At 55.3% G+C, this 23,653-nt stretch overlaps 1 protein-coding gene across 1 annotated transcript; it reads right to left on the reverse strand.

Annotated features, from left to right (window-relative positions):
• Positions 1-407: 407 nt before the first annotated feature.
• Positions 408-22,323, reverse strand: NTN3 (netrin 3). The gene is made up of 6 exons (XM_041407868.1): positions 21,219-22,323; positions 14,516-14,704; positions 8,674-8,823; positions 7,676-7,729; positions 1,037-1,111; positions 408-794 (listed from the first exon to the last, which is right to left on the reverse strand). Exons 1-6 carry the CDS (start codon positions 22,321-22,323, stop codon positions 466-468), a joined length of 1,902 nt encoding a protein of 633 aa, XP_041263802.1. The 3' UTR covers positions 408-465.
• Between the last annotated feature and the right edge of the window lie 1,330 nt (positions 22,324-23,653).

The raw sequence follows: 23,653 nt of genomic DNA on the forward strand, positions 1-23,653 counted from the left end.
AAAGGCAGAAAGAGGTCTGGCAGCAGCACATTTTCAGAGTGAGGAAGAATCATACCCTGGATGCTGGAGAAGGGAGAGCTGTCAGCTGAGATGTCAGCACTGGGCAGAAGACAACTGTGTTAAAGGGAATATAAAAGCTTTGAAAATGAGCTCCGGAATGCCCGGAGCAGGACACCAATCCCCTTCAAGCTCCTTCAGGTGACAGGCACCCACAGGACCTTGCTCCACTTTGCTCCTCATTAAAGGTTTGTCATTACTGCATTATTTTTAATACACACTTAGAGAAAAGGACTGACACGCACACCCACCCGTGCACACGCACACAACAGGAAACCATTGCCAAAATATACACTATAGACAAAGAGTCCATTCACACTATGTATATGTACAGAGTCTGTGGGCGCAGTCTGGCAGCACCCAGCTGGGCTGGGGCTGGGCATGGGGGACAGGGTGGGTGCAAACCCCTCAGGGCTTCACACACTTGCCCTTCTTCTCCCTCCGCTGCAGTTTCCGAAGGCGGCGCGTCCAGGCGTCCCGCCACTGGATGACCAGGCTGTTCTTGTCGGCCATCAGTCCGGGCCGGTCAGTGGAGTTTTCGCTGATCCCCATGACCAAGTACTTCTTGCTGATCTGGATCTTGGGGCACTTGCAGGACAGGTCTTTCAGGTGGATCCACAAAAAGTTGTCACCGCGCTTGACCCGCTCATCACGGCACTTGTAGACAGAGAGGATGTTGATGGTGAACTTTGCCCAGTTGGCCACTGTCTCCATCTCAAGGATGTTCACCTGGACCACTGAGGGTATAAAGGGAGAGGTACAGTGATGGGGGATGCTTTGCTTTGCTCCCCAAAGGAGCCCTTTCCAGCAGCCCCACCAGCCTCATCCATTGCAACTTTGTGAGGGCTGATATGGGGACCTCTCTCTGTATAGAGTGTCCCCCAACCCCTGGATGCTTTCATCTGCCCCACCCACAGCCAGCCCTCATCTGCCTCTGGGCCAAAGCCCAGGGTAGCTCAGGGAGGTTGGAAGTCCTTACCATAGTCCTTCTTGCAGTACTTCTTCATGTTAATCTTGTAGTTGCCCTTGGCTGGTTTGCAGTAGGAGTCACAATCTGCAGCAGAAGAACAGTGGGTTGAGCACTGAGGGGCTTGAAGAAAGTGGGGACTCATCCCACCACAGGGGAAGAGGGAGTGGGGTGGAGGGGACAGCAGCAAGACTCAGCCTGGCAGAAGGTGGTAGGTACTTGACTCCTCCTGAGCCAGGGCCTGAGCACTGCTGGGGACAGGGTTCTCTTGAGTCCAGCTGCTCCCCTGGCACCTCACAGGGGCTGGGGGCTCAAAGACCAGCACAAATGGCTGATACCACATCAGCTGGGAAAAGTAACCAAGTGGCTTTGGGTGCATTGAGCAGACTCTGTCACTTGTGGTGATGGTGTCCTGCAGGATAAGTCAGCACAGGGGTATTGGAGGAAGCCTGGGGACTCCTTCCAGACACAGAAAGGGATAGATGGGAGGAATGAAGGTGAAGTGCTAGTGGCCTTCATGGAGGGCTGGCAGGGGCTATGGCCAAGGAGAGTCAACAGAACAGCTGTGACCCTGCAGTGCTGGGGGATGTGGGAAAAGAGGATTTGGCACCAGTCCCAAAATCAGCCGCACAGGGGGCACATCCAAAGGCAGGTGTGACACCAGACCAAGGGTGTCACGATCCTCAGAGTGATTCAGCTCTCAGGGGCCAGAGTGGTGGGAAGAACCCTCAGGGGGCAGCCCCTCCAGGGACCTGTGCCTCCTAAGTTCCCACAAGTGAGGAAGGGGACTCAGGTTGTGGGAAGGAGACAGGTGGGGGAAGTAGCTCTGCTCTACCACATCACTCCTGTTGCCCAGGCATCCCCTGCTCAGGCTGCTCCAGAGGGGCTGGGGAGGCCACCAGGCTGTCCTCCACCACCCTGCTGTCCCCCAAGGCTCCTGTCCTCCAGGCAGTTTTTTTCTGTGCATTTCTAAAGCCCCCAGATTTGCATCTCAAGCAGAGGGAGGGCAGGGAATGCCTCTTTCCTTCTCCCCAAAGCCTTTGATCCCAACAATTGCCCGAAGCAGCCCTGCTCGCCTTCTTTCTTTACCCTGCCATCTTCCTTTGAACATCTCAATTTGTCTCTTTCCAAATGGCATGTTTTTTTCTGAGCCCATCTTTCTTCTTTTCTCTGCCTTTTGCAGGTTCTCCCTCTGGTTTGGCCCCGCATCCCAGGACAGAGCCAGCAGCCTCTAAAGTTGTCTTTGTTTGCGGGTTGCCACAGTGATCACTGGGGATGGAGACAAAGCTCTGGGGGAAGATGGGGAATAACAGAACCCTGTGCCAAGGGGAGGAGGAGAAATGAGGAAAGAAAGAAGCCCAAGAGCACAAACTCACCCTGGGCTCTGCTGTTCTCCTCTCTGCCCAGCTCCTTTTTATCTGGGACTTCATGCCACCTGTTCCAAATTTGTCAGTGATAGAAGCTGTGCAGCGTGAAGCTAATTCTTGGCAGAGGGGGATGAGCTCTGATTTGCAGTTCAGCCCTCCCATGCTGCCACACTGCCCCTGTGCCTGGGCTGGCAGAGCCGCCTTGGCCCCGCTGCCTGCCCTGGAACAGCCGAGGTGGCTACAGAGGGGGCCCAGGGCCTCTCCATACGGGGATGGCTGCTGGGTGTGCTGGAGTGCTTGGCCTGGCACTGAAGGTGCCCTCACCCACTGCATCCCTGGGATGTGCTACAGCCTCGGCCTTGCCTGCTGTGCTCTCTGGGAGCTCTCTGTGCTCTCTGGGAGCTCTCTGTGCTCTCTGTGCCCCACGCCAGGGCCCACAGCAGCCCTGCAGACAGGCCACAGGCCCAGCCCCACGCACCGCTCCACCCGCTCCTGCTCCATGCAAGGGGCTCTAGGGAGAGCCTCCCACTTTATTTTGGGGAGCGCCCGTCAGGACAGGAGCCCCTTTTCTCCCCAGGCAAAGGGGCACAGAAACTATCCTGCCCCGGCAGCAGTTGCCACAGGCCTGCCCATGGACACGGGCACGGTGGGGAGGAGAGTGGCATGGCCTGGGGGCTCACTGCAGCGTGGCCGGGGCTGGGTGATGGGTGCTGGGCCGGGGAAGTGTGGGGTGATGTGTGGTGGGAAAAGGCTGTGGGGAGCCTCAGCCAACCTGCCACCCCCTTCCCTTGGCAATGGGGATGAAAGAAAAGCAGAAAGAAATCCTGTAGCTGCCCTGGGCTCCTGCTCATGATTAACCACATAACACTGTGATTCAAAGGAGCCAGAAAATGGTGTTGGGAATTAACAATTTAGGATTAGTTTAGGGATTTTTTTTTAACCAGCTTTGTGCTGTGGAGGAACATTCCTCAAATGTAAAATCAATTCCTGCTCCACTTACCTAAGAAATTTGGGAAGAAAAAAAAAAGTCAAAATAACTGGAAACATTTCTGTTCCTTGGCCCTGAGCACGTGGCCACCTCCATCACTGGGTGCGGGGCAGACATGGGTGCTGTGGCTGGAAAGTGGCAAGGGATGTCAGGGCAGAAGGATTCTGCCTGCACCTCCCCAGACTGCCTCTCCCTGAGCATCCTGTCCTGTTCCTGCAGGGTTTTGCCATGGGAGGGCTCTAACACTGCTGCATCCCTGGGAGATGCCACAGGTGCAGAGCGGGAGGAGGCAGCTGAGAACCAGAGCCACTGGCCTGGTGTGGGCATTCCCCATCCCTGTGGGGAGCGCGTGTGAGAGAGGTGGCAGGTTTGCACATCTGGTTTACTTCTCCTCTCCTTGAAAAAAATGAATATTTTGTTTTAAGAGAGATGTAACTTAATCAGGTGCTATGGCTGCAAATCTTTTACTGCTTACTTTGAATTCCCTTAAATCCCTGTTTTGCGCTCCACGAGTTTTGTTAATTCTACTAATGGGGAATGTGGATTTTATTTTTTTTTCCACTAAGTGGAAAATATTTTAAGATAATAATAATAAAAATTATGAGAAGTGGACCCAGGACGTTTCATCACCAAGCCAGTCAGTTGCTCAGGCACAGACATCAAAGCTGGACCTCAAAGGCTTTGGAAGATTGGAAAGGCAGGAAAAAGCTGGGAAAAGTGATGCAGAAGATGGCAATGTCAGTGAAAAGCCTGGACACACCCAGACTGAACCCAGCATGGAGGAGGATGGGGAGAGGGCGGGAAGCCCAGCACCTGAGCATGGCAGCCCTGAACAATGTCCCCCTGTTCCTGCAGCCAGCACCTGCTGCCAGAGGCAGGGTGGGAGGTAGGGAAATGGGGGGAGAAGGGGCTTGGAGGCTGCCTGAGGTGCTGAGGGCCCTTTGGGGAGTGCCCTGCTCAGGGACAGCTGGGGGCTCCTGGGGGCAGAGGGATGTAGGCGGAGGGGCATCAGGGAGCAGGCAGGGTGTGGGTAGAACTGGCAGCCCTGCTTGCAGGACAAGCACACAGGTGCAGGTAACCCTGGCAGTGCAGCCAGGGCAGCACCACTCCCCACCTCTGATCCCCCCAGTGAAGGGAGCAGCAGGACCCCCACTGGGTCCCCTGATCCTCCAGTGGCACTGGCTCTGGGCAGAGGCGGCTACATTGCATTAAGAATTTTTGAGCTAGAAGCCAGAAATCTTAAACCAACAAACCCACAGATAAACTGGAGGCAGTTTGAGGCACACCCGCTCCGCTAAAACAGAGCAAACAACCCAGCTCTCTGCCAGTGCTGTTTATTTTTGTGCAGCTGAACAGCTCAGACATCATTGTGAGACTGTTCCTATTTATAAAGCACTGGAGGGGAGTCACCTTGATTAACTGCTCCACACTGTACTCTTTGCTGGCAATAAAACCGGCCAAATCTCTCATTCCATCCCCCCATTTTTTTCCTTTTCCCAAAGCCTGATGTTCTCAGCTCTCTCCACAGTTGGCAGGGTGGGCAGGGCAGGCAGGAACAGAGGTGGTGGTGCTTTGTCCTGTCCCACACAGCTTCCCCCAGCAGTGGTACCATCACTTCAGCTCAGCATCTTCCCATCGGGCAGGATGTGGACTCCAGGTCTCATCACTCCCCCTCTGCCACAGTGAGGAGTGAAACCTCTGCCAGATCCAGGCAGGGCTGATCCTCACTGTCCTGAAAACACTCTCTCTCTTCCAGAGCCTCTGGGGCAGGGCTGTGAGGGCTCAGCAGTGCCCATAGGTGCTGGGTGGGGTGCCAGGCTCTGCCGAGCTCCCAGGCTCTGCACTACTCCTTGGGATCCACGTGTGCTAAGCCAGCACTGCCCTGTAAGGAGCTACAGGTTCCTCCTTGTGCATCTCCCCACTCCACCCTCATCCACACACTTTACTCCTCCCAGAGGAACACAGAATCATTAAGGTTGGAAAAGGCCCCTCCAAGACCATGAAGTCCAACCTTGACCGAGCTCCCAGGCTCTGCACTACTCCTTGGGATCCACGTGTGCTAAGCCAGCACTGCCCTGTAAGGAGCTACAGGTTCCTCCTTGTGCATCTCCCCACTCCACCCTCATCCACACACTTTACTCCTCCCAGAGGAACACAGAATCATTAAGGTTGGAAAAGGCCTCCAAGACCATGAAGTCCAACCTTGCACCAAATACCACCATTCCCACTAAACCACATTGCAAATGGACACATCTGCTTGCTTTTTGAACACTTTCAGGGATGGTGACTCCACCACTGCCCTGGGCAGCCTGGTTCACTGCCTGACAACCCTTGCAGGGAAGAAATTTTCTCTGATGTCCAACCTGAATCCCCCCAGCACAACTTGAGGCTGTCTCCTCTTGTTCTATGACTTGTTCCCTGGGAGCAGAGCCTGACCTCCCCCTGGCTGCCCCCTCCTGTCAGAGAGTTGTAGAGACAGAAGAGGTCTCCCTGAGCCTCCTTTCTCCAACCTGTGCCACTCCATCTCCTTCAGCTATTCCTCATCAGACTTGTGCTCCAGACTCTTCCTAAGCTCCTTTCCCTCCTCTAGACATGCTCCAGCCCCTCAGTGTCTGCCTTGTTGTGAGGGGCCAAAAATTCCATCTCTTCAACACAGCTCATCCCTGGCTCTCTGCTGCAGCCAGCAAGATCACGCACAGGGCTGCAGCAGCCATCCTGGAAAATATTCCCAGAGGGTTGGAGAGCACATCCCAGGCACACACCAGCCTGGGAAGAGGCTGTTGGCATTTGCCACTGCCAAGGCAAGGTGGTCATGGTAAGGAGAGCTGGGGAGATGGATACAAACAGAGCACTGCCTCTCCAAGAAAGGAGTAGGCTTCCTTGGGATAGATGTACCCCAAACAGGGCACAGGGAAGTTGCTCATTAAATATGGGTGTGGGGAGCTGGAGGGGCCCCTGCTGTCTTCACAGGAGCATGTACCATGGGATGGAGAGGAGGATTGTTTGGGATGTCTATTCCAACACAGTGGAATGCAGGGGAAGACCAGGCTCTTGGGGACAGCAGGAGGAGGGGGTGGCCCAAGGAGGGAAGGGGCTGCTTCTTTCCCAGCTTTTCCCCCTCCACCTGGCTTGAAATCCCTACAGGTGATAGACCTGGTATGGCTGGGAACAGCCACACTGCAGTGCTGAGGGGACTGCACAAGGAAGAGGAGGGGAGGGAGGAGAGCCTTGCTACAGCCCTCTCTACCCTGCTGGGTGCATCCTGCAGCACTGGAGGGCTCAGCATGGTGGCACTGGATCCAGGGGCTGGCACAGCACTGCCTGGTGCCACTGGGACCTGCCATGACAAAGTGGGAGCTCAGGGCACTTGGGTGGGACCTTGGTCCCTGGCCAGGCTGGAAGAAGGACCCTAATCCATCAGCACAGGGAGCATCCATATACCCAGCAGTGCCCAGCCCCAGCCAAGCCTCTGCAGGAGAAGTGAACCTGCAGCTTGTACTGAGATGCCAACCTTCCCACTCCAGACTGGGGAACCAGGGCAGCTCTTGAGGATCTCTGAGGACCATGGCAGCAATGCCTCCCTACGTTGTGCAAGGCCTGCAGTCTGTCAATGGATCTGTCACCTCCCTCTGGGTGACCACAGCAGTGAAACTGGTCCCTCCACGGTCCAATTAACCATGATCCCATCACCCTGTGCAGCCAGGACAAGCAGCTCATACCCAGACCCTTCTCTGCTCCAGACCTGGATGACGTGAGCACCGTGTCACCCACGTCCCAGGGGAGACCTGGCAGCCTGTGCCCCAGCACAGGGGCCCTGGAGCCTGCCTGAGACCAACGAGACCCCCCATGCCCCAGCACCTCTCAGAGAGCTGGGGTCTTGCAGAGGCCAAGAACACTCAGGAGAAACCTCTTGCACTGGTGCTGATAAAAAGAGGTTAAGCAAAGCCAGCCCCCAAGCACCCACTGGTGCCATATGCCACAATCCCTGCTTTAACCTGCCAAGGGATGGCAAGGCCCCAGTGGGCTGCATCCCTGCTCTTCTCCTTGGAGGTGATGGAGGAAGCCTTGCCTGAAAAAGTCCATCAATCTTAGTCAGCTTCTCTCCAGAAATACACAAGATTTTAAATATCGGTCACATCTTTCACCAAAATTTTTTACCATTAATTTTTTGCCAAATGGTTTGGTAGAGCTCAGCCCTCCCCTGTGCTGTGCCAGGCAGAGGGAAGGTGGGATCTGCCCCCTGGTCTCTCGATAGGGCTGAGGCCATGGACGTGGCCAGGGACATGCAGCACTTACCTGCAGGTGCCTCTGTGCTGGTGACTAGGGAGGTGGGGTTGATGGCAGGAATCTCTGGAAAAGAAATGAAGAGGTATCTTAAGGTTGAGATCCCCAGCCCTGGGGGTGACAACTGGGCAAAAGCCCTCTGAAAATGGGCCACAAGGAGATTTTGTTGATCACAAATGAGAGATAATGGGAGGAATTTGACCTGACCATTGCAGACCATTGAATAGACCTGGAGATGCACAAACCGAGCTCAGTAAATTGGGTCAGGCTGGAATTCTGCAATCCCCAAGGGCCCGAAGCAGCTGTGGGGGGATGTGTGCTCCAGGGATGGATGCTTCCCGGGTGCTCAGCTCATCTGAACTGAGTTTGGACATCAGATGGGTGTTTGGCTGATCTCAGCACACTTCAGGCTGCCCAGCACAGGGATAAAAGTGGGAAAAGATAACACTTTCTCAGGACTCTTGGCAGAAAAACCTGGGCGAATTTCTTTCCTAAACTCAAATTTGTGGAGGAACAGAGAGAGAGGAGACAGCTACACCAGTCACCTACACTGCCACTGCTCCAGCAGCCCAGCAAAAGCTGCAGGGTGGGAAGTTGTTCCTCTGCCACTTGGGTCAAATTCAAACCCACTGTGACAATAAACACAGTTTCATGCTGACCACAGGCTCTGGCCTTGCCCCAGAAGAGACTGTACTCAGGGCTCAGCTGGGTGAGGAGGGCACGTGCTGTACCAAGGATGGGACCCAGAAGAGCTGTTTCAGCCACCTGGAAGCACTGACCCAAGGGGTCATCCAGAGCTTTCTGTGCTGGGGCAGGTGAAGCCCAGGTCGCCCCAGAAAGTGATCAGAGAGTCCTACTTGACCACTTCCTGGAGAACATCCATAAGGACAGACAGCCTCTTGTCTGAGCCTCCCACCCACCACAAACCATCCAAGGTGAGTGGGGGACCAAGGGGCATCCCCTGGTGCCTGTGGGATCCCTGAGTGCAGGGCAAGGCGTGGGGCACTCACTGATGCAGGGGGCCACTGGCGAGCGGCTCTGCTGGTAGCCCTTGGCACAGCGGTTGCAGGTGAGGCCGGTGACGCCGTCCTTGCACGGGCACTGCCCCGTGGTCTGGTTGCAGGTCTTGCCGGCCGCACCGACTGGGTGGCAGTCACATGCTGGGTGGGAGAGAGAGAAATGGTTATGTGAGAGGGGAGGCACAACACAAACCCCAAACTAGACCCAAGGTGCAGTCCCAGAGCGGTGGGGGACCCTTCCAGAGCACCACTGGAAATCAGCCTGTGGGGCTGGCACAGCACAGACCCAGCTGGACCCATAGGTCTGGACCAACCGTGGCCCCACATGTGCTGTGAGCAGCACAGGCAGGAGGGTGAGTGAATAAAGCGGTTGGCCAGGGCAGGCCTTAATGACAGGGATGCTCAGGAGGAACACCTGGAGCTTCTGCAATTCCCACAGGTGCCTGCAGCCACCAGCTCTCATTTAAAATCTTCCCCCACCTCAACTCCAGGGAGATGTTCCTGTTGCAGCAGTAAAAACCATTTTCTCCGCTCGCTCCCCTACCTCTGAGCTTTTCAGTCCATGGAGCTAAACCAACACTGGTTTTTTACACAAACCACAAGCCTTGTCTTTGTTTTAGAATGCAGCAGGTTTTCTCAATGTTTCCCAAGCTCATAAGCCTCGATGGCCCTCCTGACTCCTGGAGACCCTGCGCAAAGGATGATGCCACACCTTTCTACCACAGTCTCTCTAGGGACAAACCACACCTGAGGTGGGTAAAAGTTGTCTTTGTTCTCAGAAGAACGCTCCACCACATCACACTGGATGATGGACACACTGGGAGTTGTCTACATGGAGGGATGTGGGAAGGAGATGCTTGCTCAGAGGAGGACCTTCCCATCTGCTTGCCTGGAGCTGTGCTGGCAATGAGCTGGAGGAGGTTATCTTGGCCTCCATCAGTGTAAGAGTTGAACGTGATTTCAAAGCAAAACAAAAACATCTCCCCCACCCGCCCCCACAGCCCCCTGATGTTACCGTTTCCCTAATTTTCACCAGATGGGACTGGTGGGAGCACCATGGCACTTGAGCCCCCCTCCTGCACAGTCAGAAACCAGAGTGAGCAGCCTCTAATGGGGACCAGATGCTCCATCCTTATCAGATCTTGGCTGGGACTAGAAGCGGACATCTTTCTGACAGGGATATTTTGGGGGCTCAGCTGTGATAACAAATGGCAGCGAGCAAGGGAGTCTTGGCATGACACGGGGCTGTTGGAAACACAGGGCCTTTCTTGGGCCCCAGTGGTCTGTTCCTGGTGTAAAGTTTATGGACAGACATAAATCTCAGCCCAATCAGGATTCAGTTCATCTAAGCTGATCTCTCTGCATGCGGTGGAAGGCGGATTTCAGTGACTCCGGATGTTTTACCCAGATTGGTAAGTAAGGCAGCTTTTCTCATCTTAAGTGCACAACCAATCAGTGTTATCGGGGCATCAGCTTGGTCTCTTCCAGACCAATCTCTGCCCACTTGCCCTACCATAGTGGGATTTCCCACAGTCCCACAAAAATACACTGTTCCCTCCCATTCCCATGGGATGAGCATCCCAGGCAAGAGTGCTTCCCCGGATGGGTCCTGCATTGCAGCATGGTCCATCCAGGCACTGCGGCTTTAGTGTCTCCATCCTCCCTCATCCCGACATAACCTGTGGAGGGGGCTGGCTCAGGGAGCCTCTCCCAGCCGCAGAGAAGGCAGGCCTGAGGGCACGGTGCAGCTCTGCACTGCTGCCCACACACTGAGCCCTGCTGCTCCCAGCCTCTGGCTGCCAGGATCTGGCCCACGGAGCTTGAATGGTGGATTAAGTCACTAGCTTGGAGCTTAACTCATCAAGCTGTGCTTGCCAGAAAGCATGTCTTGCACCTCATTTTGAGGGTATTTTTGCATATTGAGGCTTAGCTGCTACTGCTTCACCAGTTTTCATTGGAGAAAGACTCACGGTTTACAGCTTTGTTTAAATTACTAGGATTAATGCACAGCCATCCTTTATTTGACTTTTCAATTAGCACCATTGAATTAATCCTGAAGGTTGCTCTGCCTTTTCCATCCTCCCAGCTTTTCCATCCCACAGGGTCCAGCAGTGATGCTGGCAGTGGAGGGAAGCACTCCTTGCTCACTGGCCAGTGGCTGAGAGCTCTGCTCAGTTCGACACAACCTGTATCTGGTATTTCTGTGCCTATTTCAAGGATGGTGTGTCCCAGCAGAGGCAAACCATGGTTGAAGAATTATTTAGTAACACATGCTGGGGTTTCTTTAAATAAGATGCAGTAGTTCCTGGCCTCTGGGTTAGTAATTTGCCTCCTGAATATTAACTGAGCCATCTGCAGCCTGGTCTAGTGGAAGGTGTCCCTGCCCATGGCAGAGGATTGGAACCAGATGATCTACAAGGTCCCTTCCAACCCAAACCAGTCTGTGATTCTATGAGCATCTGCCTTCATTGTGATGCTCAGCCTCTACCCTGGGCCAGCGCTGTGGTAGGTGCAAAAGCCTTTGTTCAAATCCACAGCACACTGTTCCCATCCACCTGCTCCATGCCTGCTCTAAACATCCACTGAGAGGATCCTTGCTTTGCCTTTTTCCTGAGTGTAGATACCTGAGCTGCAGGTATGGGACACCTCTTTGGAAAAAACAAGTCCAAATTGTCTTGTCACACCTCTGTGTATTTATATGCCTCTCTGGGAGCACCAGCTCTCCATTGCCAGCACCTGGGACCCTGCTCCTCCTCTAAGGAGTTCCCAATCCCAGCAGATCCACCTCTATATAAGGGAGGGGTGGAAATACTTTCTGCTTTACTGAAGGAGGAGCAGCCAAAGAAGCAGAAGCATCAGGGATTTTATTATTAACTCTGATCTCCAAGGGAGAACCAGGAACTGGCTCCCCAGACCCAGGGTACCACCTTTGCTGCCAGATCCTCCTCAACATATGCACCATGGCAGGGGTCGGCCCTGTGCACATGTTCATCTGGCTCGGCTGAGCTTTGCAGCACTTCCAAACCACAGGCAAACCTTGCCAGCCCTCCGGAAGCAGCATCCCCCACCCAACCTGGCAGAGCCCTGCCCGTGGCTTGGCACAGGGACAGAGGTTTGTCTGCAAGGGGGCACCTGTCCCACTCCTCTGCTCCTCTGCAGCCCAGGCACTGCTGGCTGCCATTTCTCCTGTGCTGTAGCATCTGCACTCAACGTATCCCATCAAATCCTAGGCATCCTCGGATGCTTTGCCCACCCTGTCCCCTCCAGAGGAGCCACCTTGGATCAGAGATACTTTCCATCACTGTAATGCTGCACAATTACTGCCCTGTGAGGGTGGTGGAGCAAGACTCACACTGACAAATGGTGGGCATATGCAGGTGAGAGCAGCCAGGCCCCCTCTGCCTCCCCCATTCCCTGCAAGGAGAAGGACTTGAGCCATAGCCAGGTAGGAAACATTGCAACCTGCAGCTGCCCTGCTCCCACAAACCGTGCTATATTCAGTAATCCTCCCTGGTCCCAGCCAAATCCAGCTTGATTTTTTAGGTTTTGGCATTTTTCTATTACTGCTCTTTGGTAAGTACTCTCTTTCCCATCTGGAGCAGAAATGGAGCCCCTCAATGCCCAGGGAAGTGGTGCTGGGGGCCCTGGAGAGGTGAATGCCTCCATGGCATTCTCTTTGCTTGGTATTGTAACAGTTTTGGAGCAAAAGTAGAAGGAGCTGGTCAGAGAATTACAGAATATCCCAAGCTAGAAGGAACCAAATATGATCATTGAATCCAACTCCTGGCCTTGCACAGACACCCCAACAATCCCACCCTGGGCATCCCTGGTAGTGCTGTCCAAAGGCCCTGGGGAGCCTGGGCAGTGCCCAGCACCCTCTGGGGAAAGAACCTTTCCTGATATCCAACCTAACCCTCCCTAATCCAAAGAAAAGCAGAAACCGTTCCTTGGAGAGGGCTGGGAGGTGAGGTGCTGCCTGCAGGAGAGGAAGGCTGAGGTGGAGGCAGCACAGCCACCCCGGTGCCCCTCAAGTGTTGGGGGAGAGCCGGGGCTGCCTGCCAGCCCTCAACACTTGACAGAATCCTCATGGAAAAGAGAATTTTGCTGCAGCTGCCCCAGTTTGGTGGTGCTACAGCAGAAGCTGTAGCTGCTGCCATTCATCCCTGGCCTCAGCAGAGCCAGGACCCCTCCTGGGAATGGGACACAATCTGGGATACTGTGCATAGACCATCAGGATGCATGCCTTGTCCTGCCTCCTCTTCCTCTCTACCAGTGTCTCCCCTGTGCCACCCTGAGGATGCTAGTCCCTGGCACAGCTTGGGACCTGGCTGACACCTGACACAACCTTCATCAGTGGTGTGGTGCCAGGGGCTGCCATAGCTGTGGCATGGCTTGGCCAAGGCCACGGGGTAGAAACAGCTTGTGGTCCCTGGGAACATGAGCTGTGAGGGGGACATGTCAAGTCAGCTGCTTGGGTTGTTGAAAATGATTAGCTCAGTTTGCTAATGAGCTGGCTGTAGGTAGGGCTCCTCCTGCCAGTGCCCTCTCTGCCCTGCTCCCTGTGACATTGCACAAACATGGGAAGTTTCTCCCTTCACTCCATCCTCTCAAGCGTTCCTGGCAGTAGCAAGGATAGAAGAGGCACTGGCACAGACCAGGCAATGGAGGGATTTCCTTTATTATATCCCAGCCTGAATGAGCCAGACCTCCAACAGCACTAATGCACCTGACAGAGGAACCCCAAAAGTCAAATCCTTCCGTTTGGGTCCATGCCCACAATGTTAGTGGTCCAAAACCAGCTCCAGTAATTCTTGAAGGCCCTACATAAACACATGGGCATCGTGTTCTTGCAGCAGTGAAGGGGCCCAGTGCCCACATGGCTGCAGAATGCATTGGAGAGAGATCTGAGAGGGACACTGTGCTCCCTTCCAGGAGGGACTCACAACCAAAGACAGAAAAACAGGGATCAGGGATGAATTCTCAGCTTCTGAACAGCCATGGCTGACTTCCTGCCCATCTGATGTTCCATTCTGGTCTCAACAGTCCTTGGGGACAGGCAGGGTGTTTTCTTATCTCAAATTCTTTGGTGGAACTATTGTTTTGAAAAGGCTTCATAGACAGGCTGAGTAGGGAGAGGGAAGAGGAACCAGACAGGCTTGGCCAGGAGTTAAGAGGAGGGAGAGGAGAGGTACAGGTCCCATGACGTTTGGCACAGGCTAGGGACCTTGAGAGGTCAAGCTGCAGTTTGATGGCTTGGAGCCAGTGTGGCTCCTGGCCAGCTCAAAGCCAGTTACCAGGAGTCACGGTGCTCAGCTTCTCCCCAAAAAACAGACCCCAAGAGCCATCCCACAGCTGAAAAATACAATGTGGGGTCCAGCCCCACAGCCCACCTGGGAGATGTGACTTTCACCATCATCCCCAGCCCTCCAGAGCAGGGTACCCATGCTCCAAGTATGTCCCACACAACATCCATTTCAGAGACAGGTTTCCGGCACATTTAGTTATGTCTACTTCAGCACCTCCCCAGCATCTCTGCAAACACTGACCAGTGGAGATAGTAACTGCAAACACACCAGAACCCTCCCAGACAATCTGCTTTCTCCCTTCCTGTAATCCTCCTCCACCTGAGTTGATGCTGGGCTGAAAGTGCTATCCCTGCCCGGTGCTCATGGGGTAGCAGAGGAGATCACAGTGGTGGCGGCTGGAGCTGACCTGCAGCTGCCAAGGAGAGCAGAAGGAGATCCCAAGGATGGGAAGGGAGAGAAAGGAGACCGAGAGAGATTCTGTCACCCGTTTGCCCTCACCCGTTTGCCCCCACGGAGCCCCAGCTTACCCTTGCAGGCTTTGCGGTCGGTGATGGCCTTGCTGAGGTCGCGGTAGAAGCCCTCCTTGCAGTAGTGGCAGTGCCTGCCCGCCGTGTTGTGCCGGCAGTTGAGGCACACGCCGCCGCTCTTGCGCCCCGACAGCTTGAACAGCTCCATGTTGAAGCGGCAGCGCCGCGCGTGCAGGTTGCAGTTGCAGGCTGTGAGGGAAGGGGAGAGCGTGAGGGCTGAAGGTGAAATTCAGGACCCTCTGGGTGGGCTGCAGCTGCCCTGGTGTCCCCCACTGCAGTGGGAGGTTGTGCTGGGACTGGGATGGACACAGCACAGCACAGGTTGTCCCAGCGTGCCATCCAGATGTGCAGCACCCACCACCCTGTGGGGCCGGTGCCACGAGGTCCGGGCAGAGGAGGAATGTCACGTGTAGGAACTGGCACCACTCGGCTGAAGGCAAGCAAGTGTGGTATGGTGGGCTGCAGCTAGGGCGTTTGGCAGTGCCAGCTGGGCACTTGCAGCCCCATGGTCCTCTCTGCCCCTTCCCTGGCAGCTGGCTCTAGTCACATAGCCCACCTGGCCTTCCAGCAGGACCACCCACCTCCTGCCAGGCTGTGTGACAGCCCTCCCCTGCAACCGAGCCCTCAGCTCTTTATATTTATGGCTCTATCTTGTGTGCACGAGCCACACACACAGAGAAACCCACACAGCAGCCCCTGTGCACTCACATCCCTGTGTGTGCATGCACAAACATGCACGAGCACACGTGCTCACCAACATACCCATGAACATATGTGCACACAGACATGCACCAAAATACCCTCAGAGCTGTACACGTGCCCACGGGCAGGCACGCACAGATGTGCACAGAAACATCTGCACACCCTTACATGTGCACACAGAAATTAGCCCCGGGAAGCACACAGCCCTCCTGGCCGATTCCATGTGTGTGAGATAAAAAGGCAAAGCACTGCCTATTCCAACTTAACACTCTAGCAAAAAGATAATGGGAACAGCATTTCCTTTGGCAAAACGTGGTGCCCTGCTCCCCCAGCCCTGGCCCCCTCCCCGTGCTGGTAAATTGAGGTTGGGTGAGAGCTTTTCCAGGCGTACTGTGAAATTCATTAACGTGTTGGCCCAGCTTTAACTGCCTGGGCCTGGCCTGTGTGAAGTTGCCTCCCCGCAGCCGGCGGAGCTTCACCCGCACAGATCAAGCACCGCCTTGCCTGCCCCGGCGCTCTCGCCATGGGCACGCTGCAGGGAGAAAGAGCAAACCACAGCCATAAAAAAGAGGTTTTTGGAGGCTTGAGTTGAGCAGAAGGTTAGTGCCAGCACACTCAAACCTCGGCTGCCCCCAGAGCTCCCCTGAGTTATGAGATTAGTGAGAAATCACATGGCAGGCATCAAAATAACACCCAGTGTGGCTGTAGTGCTTGTTCCTTTGGAGCTATTTTCTTTTTCCCTAGTGACAGTGAAAAATAGGGATTTTTAAGGCAAATTCTGGGTTGTGGTGTGTGGAGGGAAAGCAGCAAATACTGCCCAAGGCCCCGGGTAGCACAGGATGCTGTTGAACTGGGGATGTTGACACTCAAATAGGTTTTGCCAGGGCTGGAAGAGACAGTGAATTATCCTGACAGCCAGGGTGCTCTTGCAGACTCCAGATAATGTGACAGGGACAAGACAAGGTGGTTTTTGCTACAGAACTGTGGCAGAGGAGCAATTTTTGGGAGGAGAGGGGCCTTGTTTTCCCCTTGCAGCACTGAAAGGCAAGTTATGTGTCCCTCTTGGAATGCTCCCAGCACCCTCTAGGGAAGGAGAAAGGCTGGCAGCCCAGAGAGGAGGCGATGGGCAGTGGAGGAGAACTGCTGGGTAAATGATTCGCTGCCCTCGGCGCAGGTCCCTCTCTGCCTCCAGTTTAATTGGTGACAGAGTAACTGGCAGGGCCTTCTCCTGGCATCACTGACCCTGGCACGTGCTGATCTACCCCAGGGCCACCTCTCCCTTGGAACATGCTGCAGACCCTCTGATCATCCCAGGAGCTGGGTTTGGGGAAGAAACCTGCCCTGGTAGACCAGCATTACCCCCTCTCCTTCAGGCAGTGGTGCTGCCTGCTCTGGGCCAGTGTTAGTAGCTGCCAAGCCAGGATTCCAGAGCCAACTGGGGAACCTGGCTGGGCTTGGCCACCCCGGGTTGGGTAGCTGTCTCCACTCAGGGACAGGTCACACCAGCACGTATGGCAATCCCCTCACCCCCTGGCGCAGCCATCCGGAGCTAATCGGGGCAGACAGGTCCCCCTCTTACCCAGCCAAATACTCTCACTGTTCCTCAGTACTGAGGCAGTTGTAAGCTCTGTCTGTCTCCCGTTAATCACTAATTAAAGGCTTGAATGTTCCCTGCTGTTTGGGGTATTAATAAGAATTTAATTGCACAGTTTGGGGCTAATTACCTGGTAGCTTGCTTCCGCCCTTGTACAGTATGCCCAATTAAACAATCATATGATCAATTAAACAATCACAAGATCTAATAATTTGCAATAATAGACTAATTAAACGTTGACACCTTGCAATGGAGCAATCTTTTGTCTCCCTTTTGATGGTGTTTGAACCCCTTCCCAGGCCCTGGCCACCCCAAAAGCTCTCCTCCTCCTCCTCCAGGCTGCTGCAGACGTAGGAGCCTGGAATGACAGCACAAGGGGCTTTGGTACACAGACCTTGGCACGGGACAGGCAGCGCCATGCACCGAGGCACACGTGGGGCAGGCAGCGGAGCCCGCAGGGCAGGAGCAAGGCTCACCGCCCCTACAAGTTCCCTGGGAATAATTAGGGAAGGCAGCAGGATCAGCGAAACCCTAGACCGGCTGCTGCTGCCAACCCGCAGCAGATTTGAGCTACGCCCCTGCTTTGGCTGGAGGAGAGCCTGGCTGGGACGCAGGGCAGGATGAGGCTGCTCCTCTCGGTTCCACGGCAGCCGAGACCGGAACAGCCCCTTTCCTCTCATCCACACTGGCCCTCCATCCTGAAGGTGTTGCGGGAGAAGGGCTCACTCTGCTCCTGCTAAGAAGCAGCAGGAGAGGCCCCCAAGGAGCTGTGAGGGACAAGGCTGAGGCACTGCAGCCCCATCCTAGGAGGAGCAGGACTCAGGATGGTCAGAGAAGTGTAAATCTCCACTGCCGGGTTGGCTGCCTTCCCCTGCACTCCAGATCCGCTGTGACTCGGGGCAGGGGCTGGGGGGGACACCGTGGCTGGTGCTGCTGGGAACTCACTGGTTTCCAGCACGTCTGCTGGGGAGCAGGTGCTGAGAACCCTGTCAAGGGAACTCCCAGTGGAAGGGAAAATGCACAGGAATGTGAATGCCAACATCATCCTGAACATGGATGCCAGGGAGAAGAAAGAAGAAGGACAGGGCATGCCCAAATCCCTCCATCTTGGTATCCCTGACCCCCACGTACAGAGTTCCAAACCCCCCTGTACAGTGCTCCAAAATTTTCCCCTTCACCCTGTGATTACTCCTACTATGCTACTTAAACTTTTGTGACCTGTAATCCTTTATATAAGGTTGGCAATTTGCTCCATGAGTTGAGATCAAATATCCAGGTGTATGTGGCTTCCTGCCAGGGTCTCCGAGCCCCTGCCAGGGCTTTGAGACATCCAGAGAGATGTCCTGGGTTCCGACAAGGAAGGGGCACAGGGCACAAGGGAATTACATGTGATCCTCCAAATCCCACCACCGCTCCGGGGATTGGTGTTTTCAGGCACCGACATCCCGAGTGGAACACCACATCCCCCCCGAGCAGCCTGAGAGGTTTTCCCAGGAGAGCGCCGCCCCTTCCCCGCCGAGGCCCCGGATCAAAGCAAGCCCCGGGCATTATCCTGGTGCTCCGGGTGTGCTCCTGCCGCGGCGGCCACAAAGGGAACAAGGGCTCCCGCATCACCAGCGAGTGCATCAATTACTTCCAGTGACTGCCTCGTGCTAATCCGCTTCTCCTCCTTCCCCGGGCCGGGTGTCTGGGGGCCGGGCTGCCCCCAGCAGCTCGTGGGTGCAGGCTGAAACCGGCAGCGGTGGTGGGGAGGTGGAGGTGCAGAGATAAAGATGGGGGGTCCCCAAGATTCTGGCAATCCTGCTCCTGCCAGCCCCTCTGCTGGGATTATCCTTCACACAGCCTGTCCCAGGCTAAAAGCTGGGGGGATGCATTGGTGGGGACACGTCCCTCTTCCCTGCCCTGGCCACACAGAGCACCCCGGTACTGGCAGGGCAAGCTCCCTGTGGGATATGCAGCCCCTGTGGGGTGTCAGGAGAGCCCCCTGTGCCTGTGGGCCGATGATCTCCAACCACCAGGCACGGGGCTGTGCACTGTGCGGCACAAAGCTGGCACGGTGCCCTCTTGCCAAGCCAGCAGCTTGGCAAATCCACTGTCACTGTCCTGGCTGTGACAGCCCCAAACGTCCCTGCTTGCCAAACTGATGCTGACCCCCTCAACACTGCAGCACAGTGATGTCCCCACAAACACTACAGTCACCCTACGGCAGCCGTGCTGAGGCTGTGCCCTGTGCCAGTGCACAGAGCTCAGGTAGTACTTGCCTGTTTCACCTGTTCATTTCCCAGAGACACAAATGCTAGTGAAACAACAAATGTTTGTCCTCACCTCCAGCTGAATGGATGCATGTCCCAGCATCGTGCCATGCTGTAGGACACCAGTTTGTCCCTGTGCTGGAGCAGACTCCCATGCACTGGCTGAACTGAGAAAAACCCCCATGCAGAGTGCTGGGGAGCACAGAGCCAAGAGCTGACACATCCCAACATGACCTGAAGCTGTACCAGGCCCATGGATCCATTCTTAGCCCCTCTCAGGGCACTGCGATCCCCCACCCTGCCCCTGGGCTGTCACTGAACTGCCAAGCCCCAGCATCCACCCACTCTCCTCCTCTTCCTCCCCGCTCCCCAGCCACGTCTGACATCCACCACCACTCCCCAGCATCAGCGCTGTCTGACCACAGGACAGAGTCCGAAAGCCGGCAGCCCCCAGGCTGAGCAAAGGGAACTTCCCGGGCAGCCTCTCCTTTTAATTGGTGCTAATTGCTGCGTCTGTTCGTGCTGGCTGGGGAGATGTCATTGTTGAAAGGCACAGAGGGGAAGGCTCGGGAAGCTAATCCAGCTTTCAGCCGCTAAGCCCTTCGAAGGCGGGTGATGGAGAAGCTCTTTCAGGTCCCTTCAGAGAGGGCACAAAGCCCGAGAGAGGGAAGGGAGAAAGAAGGGGAGCGAATCAACAGGAAAAAACTACTTTCACACGCAGCTCGAGGAAGGGTCTTTGTGTGCGGGGCTTTTGGGGGGGTTGAAGGGATGGCGCTGCGGCCCCGCCTCCTCTTCCCTCTCTCGCTTATCTTTTCAGCTTCATCAGCCAAAAGGGGGCTGGATGCTCAGAGCAAGGGACTGTCATCCCACCCCTGACGAGGTGGACAGAAAACCTGCAGATGCTACTCAAAAATGAGCCTTCTCTGGTTTAACCCCTTTTGTGCTAGCAGAGCCACCTCCACTGCTATTGTGCTGCTATACTGGAGAATGTGGCAGTGAGGCAGGTGCAGAGTGGGGGGCACAAGGGGGCAGCCAGTGGCGTGAGGTCCTCCTTGTGTCCTGGGCGTTTCCATGGGCTCACACACCTGCTGAAGGCCTCCCCTGCCCGACCTGCAGCAGCCCTTGCAGGGTGCAAAGTCGACGGTTATTTCTGAGCTCCAAAACTCATCTTTCTGAAACAAGTGGAAAAACTCAAGGGCTGACACATTCCCACAGGGCATGAGGTGGCTTAAAGCATCAGCTCCAGCACTTGCTTTGAATCCACTGCCTTTTTAGCCATTCTTAGAAGAAATCTGCTGTAACATGTATATATTGAAGCAGACAGCTGGGTTCTCAACAAGACATTGATCACAAATACTAACAAGTCCTTCTGACCTCTGGCACATCCACTGAGCCTTTCAGAAGCTGATTAATGGTACAGCTCTCCCTTGTCTCCATCTTTCCGCCACCCCCTGAGACCTGGGCTCCTGTCCAGGAGGAGCAAAAGGCTGTTCCTCCCTCTCCCAGACGTTCACAGGGCTCTGGCATCCCCCAGCTCCATCCCAAAGCAGGACAAAAAGTAAAAGTCTCCACCAAAATCCCATAAAGATTAATGAGCAGAAGAGCCAACTAATACCAGTCTGATGCTTTGGAAATGTTTCATTCTGTGACAATATTTTTAACTTATGGAAACCTTTGCAAGGACAGACAAGCTAAAACCACCACACAGACTGAACATGAAAGATGAAATTTCAAACTGGAAACCTCAACCTCTGCCAGGTTTTTCTGCCTGCTCCCTGTCCCGAAGCACATCTCACAGGGAACTGCTGCGATTGCCCCTCCAGCCCACGGACAGCTAGTTTGCTGCCCAAGGGAAAAAATCCCAGAAGGGCATCCCACACTGAGGTCAACTGACTGGCTGGAAGACACCAGTGATTTTTGGGAGGGTTTTGGAGCTTTGGCTCATGGTGGAATCACTACATCTCTTACAGGACAACTGCAGCAGAGACAAGGTAGATAGCTGAGCCTTTCCCAATCCTCCAGCACAGGTGATACTCCCCAGCACCTCTGGACAACCACAATCCATTGTTTTGGCTCAGCACCCATCACTTCTTACCCTGATGACCTGTTTTAGCATTTCAGCCCCAGAGAGCAAAAACATTTAAAAATGCCTTACCCAGACACTCATTGGCCTCACGGGCACTCGCCCGCTGCCAGGGCCGGTCGTAGTGGAAGGGCTTGCAGCGGTCGCACTCGGGTCCCTCTGTGTTGTGCTTGCAGTCGCACACCAGTTTCTGCTCCTTATCCTTAATGCAGCGTGCCGCGTGCCCATTGCACTTGCAGCGCCCGCCGACCTGCAGCTCCCCCACTGCATAGTAGTAGGGGGTGGAGCCCGTGGCCCCCTCCTCCTCGCCAGCGTCCCGGCTGCCCAGGTCACGGATCAGATGCGGGCGGCTGAAGACCACGCGGATGTCGGTGGCCGTCACCCAGTCCTGGAGCACGGGGCTGCTGTCGAAGTCCTGGGCCGAGGGTCGCCCGTCGAGGGTGCTGAAGGCAATGAGTCCCCCGGTGAGCGGGTAGAGGTCAGTGAGGCCATCGGTGCACAGGGCCTCCTGCTCGTTCTGCTTGGTGACTGTGGCTTTGCTGGGCTTGCCGTAGATCTTACGGCACTGGGAGGAGTAGTACTGGTAGGGCACCCAGGTCTTGCCGTAGTCCATGGACTTGAGGATGGCGGTGGACTCGGGCCGGGGTGAGCAGAACTGGAGGCTGACGTAGACCACCTCAAACTTCTTGCCAAGGGAGAGGGTGAGGGTGACGTTCTGGGGTGAGTGGTGGAGGGTTTCTGAGCGCCAACAGGTCATGTTGGAGGCGGTGTTGAGGTCAGTCAGGTAGGCGGGTGGATGGGCTCGGCGGGGGTCCGAGGCATTGCAGTGCCGTGTTGGGGGCTTCCCGCATGTGCTGGAAGCTTGAACCTCCTTCCCAAAGGCAGCGTTGACAAATTCAGGGATGCAGCGTCGAGGAGCACCGCTCTCATCATAGCAAGGGTCTGGGGGGGTCTGCTGGGCCACAAAGGGGTTCACTGTCTGGGACAGGCCCAGCATGGCGGTGGTAAGGAGCAGGCGCAGGAGCTGCAGGACCTCCATCCTTCTGGGGAGAGGGAAGTGGCTCCTCCCTGCAGGAAGAAGAACAAGAGTGAGCGGTACCAGCAGTGTCATGGCCACAGCACCACCCATATTGGGAGGGCTGGTAAGGGATGGAAAACTCCCCCATGTCTGGTCCATCACCTGTACCCATCTTCCCACCCTGTATCCACTAATGCAGTATCCTGGAAGCAGGGCAGGGAGGCAATTACTTCGTGTTGTCTCATCCACACCAATCCCTCACTGCTCATCAGCGGGACTGAAATACCATGGAAATAGGAAAAGGGCCTGAGCTTTGGGTGCAAGGGGTTGAAATTGGGGTACAGCCCTTCCCTGGCCTCTTACAAACTTCCTGTGGTGACAGGAATGTTCCTGTCTGCCAGCAGCCCTGGCTGTCACACAGTTCAGAGACACTGTTACTGCATGGCTGACAAGGGCTGGTGGTGGGGAAGAGTTAGGGGAGATCTTTCAGATGCAACAGGAGCTGCAAACCCCAAGTTATCCACCTGTGGCACAAAATAACTCCTGACAGAGCAGGAGAAACAGACAGCAGCAAAAACACCTTGAAGGCACAGTGTGCAAGAGGCAGGGGCTCGTTGGCTTTCTTTGCTGGCCATGGGCACAGTGGCTTCTCCAAGCCAGGGGCTGGATCCCCTCCATATTCCTCTGCCACACTGCCCAGCAGCAAAGGAAGTTATTCTGGCCTCACCCCCAAGAAATCCAGGTCTGGGTCTGATATGTTTGTTGATTGGGGGAAAGGCCAGGACCAAATTCAGGCCCTGGCTGGGCCCTCTCTCAGCAGCTGCTGCACAGGGCTAGGAAGCTTAATGGCTCCCAGGGGATGTGGCCCATCTCCTGAGTTATTGGCTTGAAGAGTGGAAAAGCTGTGGAAGTCACATTCCCTCCTGCTGGCTCTGAATGCATGAAGGACTTCCACACAATGCAGATTGGCCATGTCCCATTCTTGCCATAGCAGACCCCTGAGCCTCCTGGGTGGGTGGGTGCCATCAGCCCTGCCATCCCACGGGTTGTGCTGAGCCAAAGCCAAGTTGTCCAGCCTTGAGCAGTCCAATGCCATGACCAGGCAGGAGGAGGGGTCCCCAGATTTTCCCCTCTCCCACTAGTAAATCTTTACAGGATGACTTGTGCTTCTCTCTGAGGAACAAAGCTCTGCATGACCTAGCCCAGTATGCCCAGCTCCAGCCTCCACCTACAGCCCCAGTGCCACTCCTGCCTGTCCAGCTGCCCATTCTGGCCAAAGGAGGCTCCAAGGAACAGCCCATTTCAATGATCCAGGACCTTTTTTTCGGTTTGTTATCCCATTTTGCAAAGAAAAAGGAGCCATGACTGTGGAAGAAAACAGCCTCTCCAGGCTGCCAAACCACTAATGAGGGGAAGCTCCTCCCTGCCCAACCACGGTCAGCCCAGCAGCCACAGCCTGTGCCTACCAAGGGAGCAATGGGGACAGGGG

The sequence above is a fragment of the Onychostruthus taczanowskii genome, unplaced genomic scaffold (assembly GCF_017590055.1).
Source record: "Onychostruthus taczanowskii isolate IOZ18803 unplaced genomic scaffold, ASM1759005v1 scaffold10, whole genome shotgun sequence".
NCBI lineage: Eukaryota > Metazoa > Chordata > Aves > Passeriformes > Passeridae > Onychostruthus > Onychostruthus taczanowskii.

Coding starts and splice junctions, on each gene's coding strand:
- NTN3 (XM_041407868.1), bottom strand. CDS start 22,323: ATGGACCAGACATGGGGGAGTTTTCCATCCCTTACCAGCCCTCCCAAT. Junction 14,705..21,218: donor TGAGGCCAATGAGTGTCTGG/GTAAGGCATTTT, acceptor CTTCCCTCACAG/CCTGCAACTGCAACCTGCAC. Junction 7,730..8,673: donor GCCAGTGGCCCCCTGCATCA/GTGAGTGCCCCA, acceptor TTTCTTTTCCAG/AGATTCCTGCCATCAACCCC.